General features: G+C 46.0%; 1 protein-coding gene across 1 annotated transcript; it reads left to right on the forward strand.

Annotated features, from left to right (window-relative positions):
• Positions 1-235: 235 nt before the first annotated feature.
• SARC_09382 (methylcrotonoyl-CoA carboxylase subunit alpha, mitochondrial) lies at positions 236-6,243 on the forward strand (the record flags this gene model as incomplete). The annotated part of the gene is made up of 12 exons (XM_014296602.1): positions 236-412; positions 977-1,145; positions 1,299-1,435; positions 1,651-1,848; positions 2,666-2,815; positions 3,000-3,353; positions 4,093-4,185; positions 4,478-4,592; positions 4,856-4,992; positions 5,176-5,319; positions 5,730-5,912; positions 6,121-6,243. The coding sequence occupies 12 exons, from the start codon at positions 236-238 to the stop codon at positions 6,241-6,243; spliced, it is 1,980 nt and encodes a 659-aa protein (XP_014152077.1).
• Between the last annotated feature and the right edge of the window lie 215 nt (positions 6,244-6,458).

A 6,458-nucleotide genomic window follows, 5' to 3' on the forward strand; every position in this document is an offset into this window, starting at 1 on the left:
TATGTTTATGTATATTATGGTGACACAGGACTGTACATGTGCACCTGTATAAAAATCACTTACGAAGATTGCCTCACGTCTCGCAGTATGTCCCAGCTAATCGATTGTTTATTCTTCGATATTATTCCGTCTCCACATACACAGGTTTCACGGCCGATATGCTACGAATACCGTCAGAACACAACACATCGAGAAGATTCTCATCGCCAATAGAGGGGAGATAGCGTGTCGCGTAATGCGCACGGCAAAGGAGATGGGCATCCGTACTGTAGCAGTGTACAGTGACGCCGATGCCAACTCTATGCACGTGAAGATGGCGGACGAGTCGTACAACATCGGTCCTCCCCCGTCTAAAGACAGTTACTTAGACATGGACAAGATTCTGGCTATAGCTAAGACGACAGGTGCACAGGTAGATAGGCTTCTATTACAATCGCGGGCTGACTGATGATCGTGAGGCTGATACACTATATGATAGCTATTTCCATTTGTGATGTGAGGGCTATTGCCGTATATGTTGTAATACTTGATATCACGAATGTTTGTGCGACGAGGCTAGTGTGCAATGATTTGTGGAATGCTGTTTGTCGGGATCATGTATGCAGCTGATTTGACTCTCCTGGCAAAGAACGAAAGTGATACCCAGAATTGCGGATAGATGATTCCGCAGCAAATACGTAGAGTGGTCAATGTGAAAGTTTGTCTATTCTCGATCCGACTACGAGATACGCGGCTTCATAGCTTTATAACATGTGAGATCTGATAGACCCACAACGAGGTCTGTACACGCAGGCCCCACCCAATGGAACGTATACATGGATTAGCACTCCGATGCGATAAAGTGCATGCTTACCTACTGCAAGCATCTAGCTATCAACATCAAGTATCTAGCTATGAACGGGAAAATATTTAGAACCCTGATACACTGGATAGGACTCATAATCTCAATTTCTGTGCACGTTTGTACACTTAATAGGCTATCCATCCGGGATATGGTTTTCTCTCTGAAAATGAGGCTTTCGCCGAAAGGTGTTTCAGTGAGAACATCTCCTTTATCGGTCCTCCTGCCACGGCTATCCGTGACATGGGCAGCAAAAGTGAATCCAAACACATCATGGATAAAGCCAACGTGCCTATTGTCAAGGGTATGTTTGTTTATATCGTCGTGAGAGTGGTTAGATTTTGAGACAGAACCAGGCAAATTTTAAGAGTAGTGTTCGCAGTGGTCCTTACCTTGTGGCTGGCTTGCTGTCTTATCCGGACTAAGGAGTATTCTGATGTCTGGTGGCACTCTGCAGGCTACCATGGTGACAACCAAGACATCGACTATTTGCAAGAGCAGGCCAGAGATATCGGATACCCTGTGTTGATCAAGGCGTGGATGGGTGGAGGTGGTAAGGGAATGCGTGTCGTGGCCAGCGACGCGGAGTTTCAGGTATATGAAGGAGATAAAGGTTGTAATCGACTAGTGCACAACAACCTTTGCGTTGTAATAGTTAAAAAGGACTTTCGTTCTGCTGTGCTGACCAAAACTCCAGTTACATGGTACTGTAGCATTCGGCGTCCAGGAATCATTCCTCACCAATGGATATATATGAATCAGTCATCGCATCCACAACTCAACCCGCTTACTCGTTATTCATACGGCAGGATATGCTGTCGTCTGCTAAAAACGAGGCCATGAAAAGTTTCGGAGACGACAGAGTGCTGGTAGAGACGTACGTTTTGAATCCCCGTCATGTGGAAGTGCAGGTGTTCGCCGATAGCAAGGGCAACTGTGTGTACCTATTCGAGCGAGACTGCAGTGTGCAGCGTAGACATCAGAAGGTCGTCGAAGAAGCTCCCGCGGTAAGATAGTATTTCTGAAAATGTATGAAGCTAGTTGTATTTATATGAAGCTAGTTGTATTAATATATAGTTAGTTGTATCAATATGAAGTTAGTTGTATTAATACGAAGCTAATTGTATTATTATGCTAGTAGTTGTATTAATACGAAGCTAATTGTATTATTATGCTAGTAGTTGTATTAATATGAAGCTAGTTGTATTAGTTTGAGGTTCCTGGTGCGAGTGAAATGGGCCTGTCAATGGCGCGTACCTATGCATATCTTTAGGTTTAGTTTGTCATAAGCGGTTCGTGAGTTTGGGGATATATTGTGTTGGCATACAGTGTATGTATGTGTGAGCACGAGATGAGCTAACGAAATTCTTGTCGGTTCGTGCTTACTTATATATGCAAGTATATCTCCAACCCTCGCTGATCAGTTTACTAGCATATATATACTATACAAGTAGGTAAAAGCCCAGTGTTATTAGAATTCGTAGCGAAGGAAGCGAGCATGGCCAAAACTAATCTGAATGTGTTGGCGTAGTGTCAAGTGTTGTAACCCGACCCTCTGTTTTACTGTTGCACTCCGTAGCCTGTACTTGTTCTGGACAGCAAAACTATTTTTAGTCTTTACAATGTATGCGTCTTGTAGGTCTAGCGCTCGTGTCTTGAGGTAATTTGAATATAGCTCGTGTCTTTAGGTAATTTGAATAGTGGGGAGGTGTGGATTATATTATACCCCGAAGCTCTAAACATTGCAATGCAATGCTGACACCATTTGGCGCGCACTTTGTATATATCCTTATACGTATTGTTCACGATCATCAAAAACTACAGCCTGGTTTGAGTGAGGAGACGAGGAGAGAGCTTGGAGAAGCCGCTGTCCGAGCTGCCAAGGCTGTCAACTATGTAGGAGCAGGTACTGTAGAGTTCATAATGGCCGAGAGTGGAAAGTTCTACTTCATGGAGATGAACACACGATTGCAGGTATGTAGAGTGTGTGTAGTACAGCACATTGTATTCATATACCTGGCTGTGCATATGGGCTGTTGCTGGATTGTACGTGTGAAAGTGCGTCGCTTGTCCAGGGGATGAGCTATTAATTTAGGATGACGTAAGGGTCTGCATGCGGCAGAAAACTGATTCTATATGGTACACTTCGACCACTCAGGTGGAACATCCCGTGACTGAGTACATCACCGGAACGGATCTAGTCGAGTGGCAAATCAAGGTTGCCAGCGGACAGGAACTGCCCAAGACTCAGGAACAGCTGAAGATCAAGGGACACGCCTTTGAAGCACGTATATACGCTGAGGACCCGGAGAACAACTTCATGCCAATGACTGGTACTCTCTCGCACCACCGCCCACCACTCACCTCAGAGACTGTGCGTGTAGATACCGGTGTGCGTCAGGGCGATCTCGTGTCGGTGTACTACGATCCTATGATCTCCAAACTGATCGTGTATGGCGATGACAGAGAGACAGCCTTGCGCAAGCTCGTGCACTCGCTTCAACAGTATCAGGTAGATCTGGCTGTCTGTGTGGGTGTGTCTGTATTCGGTATTTTAAACCTGATTGCCCGCCCTTTCAGAATTCAAGGAAGATGATGGGTTGATGGTTGCACCTCCGGGCGTAGAGTTTGCGTTTTATTGTGAGATGTATTTGTCGCATCTGCGAGTCTACTGCTGCCTAGTACGCCGGCACTTGTATCGACTCTTGCATTCCGCGGGATATCATGTTTAGCTCGAGCATCGGCGTGACCCAGGCTACGTTACTGGCATGCAAGTGACTTTAAGCAATACACATCAATCTACATATGTCATTCGCTATATCATACGAGAGAAAATGCGCTGTGCTCGTGTGTGCGATGACGGGGCGATGCGTCAGTCACTGTATTCTTGTAGTTGCGTTCGTCACAGTAGGTTGTGTGCTATGGATATTCGGAGTGTATGTGCGAAGTGTGCGGATATGTGTGTGCGTTAGGGGGGGGGGGGGGATTGGGTTTATTAGGCGACAGAGTTCTATCTGTGTTTTCTGGTGGTGTGAATCGCACCTCTTTCCCCCATTAATGACAATGCACCGACGTACGTGGTCTTTAATGTAGTTCGAGTATTCTGGCTATCAAATGATTCTCTCCATGGACTGTTTGAGACGTATCCTAGCAGGTATGATGTTATTGCAAAACTTCAAGATCACTCATAACGAGACTATAGATGTATCAATGCAATTAACACTCGTACTTATTCTATTCTGATCAATCAGGTGGGAGGCTTCAAGACCAACATCAGCCTACTTATCAACATAGCGACCAACCCTAAATTCCAGAAGGGCTGTGTCACCACGCACTTTATTGAGGTAGGATATTCGAGTTATCACGAACGGGCAGGCATTCGCAACGCTATTTGCGCTGCGTGTACATCCACCAGTGCTTGGGTTGGGTTGGTTTATTGTGGTATGGACATCTACAAGCCTTGACGGCTCGGAGCTCACTTTGAGTCTCTGCTGATCACTCGACTGAACACTCCACCGGGCGTGACATTTGGTGCGTGTCTCAGGGCCGGTGTCCTATATTCTTTTCAAATGTCCGAAATAAAGGGTAGAGGTTTGTATCGAGTGTTCTCACACCTTTCCACCATATGCCGTGCAGGAAAACAAGGCTGATGTGCTACCGGAGGTTCCAGTTGTCCGTGAAGTGGCCATTGCGCAGGCGGCCGTGTCACTGTTGAATTCCACTGGCGGTGTGACGAATATCAATGCCAATGGTAAGTTGCAACTAATATGCAGCATGTAAGTCAATCATCGCATACTATATAAGACAATCGTCGCATATCATCTATGGCATTATTCACATGTTATGTAAAACATTATTCGCACATTAGGTATGACAATAATAATTTGTTTAAGTGTCAGCTGGCCACGTCACGTAGTTTTCAGTGTTAACTGATTTGAAAGTAGGTTGAGCTCTATAGTTCACTCCGCTGGCTCCAAACAAACAGATACTGATGACTTATTTGTTGCGATACAGATGCGACCTCTCCGTGGGGTGCGGCGCCGTTTATGGTCAACGGCAGACCAATATACACCTACAACATGGAGTACAGGGGCGAGAGCATTGTGGCCACAGTCAAATATGCCGCAGATGCCTGCAGCTATGACGTAGAGGTGAGTGGCTGGCTTATCATAGATCTCTCGCCTTCTGCAAACAATCCTTGTCTGCCTATGCGCGTCCCATTGCTAGCATACCACATTCACCTCACGAGCATAGGATCTGTTCCTTTTCTGCCGTGTGTGGATATATGTCATTCATCCCCTCACATCATACCATAACAACCCGCGTGCATTCAGATTCGCCGCGATGGAGCGGATGCCACGCACATGTCTGTGTCACGAGTTGCGACACAGGACGACAAGCTGACGTTCACACTCGACGGAGCCTCGCAGGTGGCGGACGTAGTCCACTCACTGGATGCCGTCACTGTGTTTGATCAGGTACGTTGCCGTCATACTGGACAGATGAGGTTGTGGCTGTGCACATGCAGTGTACAGCCCCATGTATGCGCAGTATTATACCTTTTTTATCGTATATTGCCAAGTGTGAGGTGGATTTCGTTGTGCTCGTGCTGATTCGCTATTAAGGTTTAGGGGTTTAGGGTTTTATAACCGTACAATGCAGTGCCAGAAAGCCATACGAGCCTATTCCAACACATGCCCTGTCGAAAACTTATACTCACTATTAGAACAACACGTACAATTATGTTAGTTGAGCTATTGTTCTTCCCTCGTGGGCTCGTTGGCCTCATTATCTGTGTATCAACCATTCAAACAATACACGCGACTTTGGTTGCCCGAATCGAGCGGACGACTGATGTTGTATGCATTCATTCACTTGTTTATTACAGGATGGTGGCAACTTTACGTTTGACATTCCTGCACCCGAGTTTTTGGTTCCCAAGATCGAGGCCGTGAATGTCAACTCAATTGTGGCGCCCATGACAGGCAGAATAGAGAAGGTGTTGGTAGAGGCGGGTACCTACGTCGAGGCTGGAACACCGATTGTGGTTATGGAAGCCATGAAAATGGAGGTACGTATCTGTGTGTATGTTTGCAGCATGATGTGTCCCTTTTCAAGTATTCCAATGCCTAACGTGCCATTTGAACTATTAGCGAGCCTTAAAGACTGTACTGCAAATAAAATGAAAGCGCACTGAAGTGTACAGCAATCGGCCTTAGCAGAAGCGTAGCAAACCGTTTGATTCATCGTCTTGTTACATCTCATATTTCCTGCCACAGCATGTGCTGAAAGCCCTTACGAGTGGAGTTGTGGGCCAAATCAATGCAGCCGTCGGAGATATTGTCGAGCACCACACCGTCATCGCCAAAATGAAGGAGGAAGACGAGGCGCAGTCGAACTAAATAAAAGCTAATATATTCTTAATGTAATTCTACAAGGGGACGCTCCACTATTTGGCCAGTCTGTTTGTTGTTGCGGTACTAAGATAGATTCTTAATGTAATTCTGCAAGGGGACGCTCCACTATTTGGCCAGTCTGGTTGTTGTTGCGGTAATGCTTAGCTTTGTCATATTTAAGGCAACGGCGACAGTGCAGACGGATAGGAAGTATGTCGCGA

The sequence above is a fragment of the Sphaeroforma arctica genome (assembly GCF_001186125.1).
Source record: "Sphaeroforma arctica JP610 unplaced genomic scaffold supercont1.947, whole genome shotgun sequence".
NCBI classification, from domain to species: Eukaryota; class Ichthyosporea; order Ichthyophonida; genus Sphaeroforma; species Sphaeroforma arctica.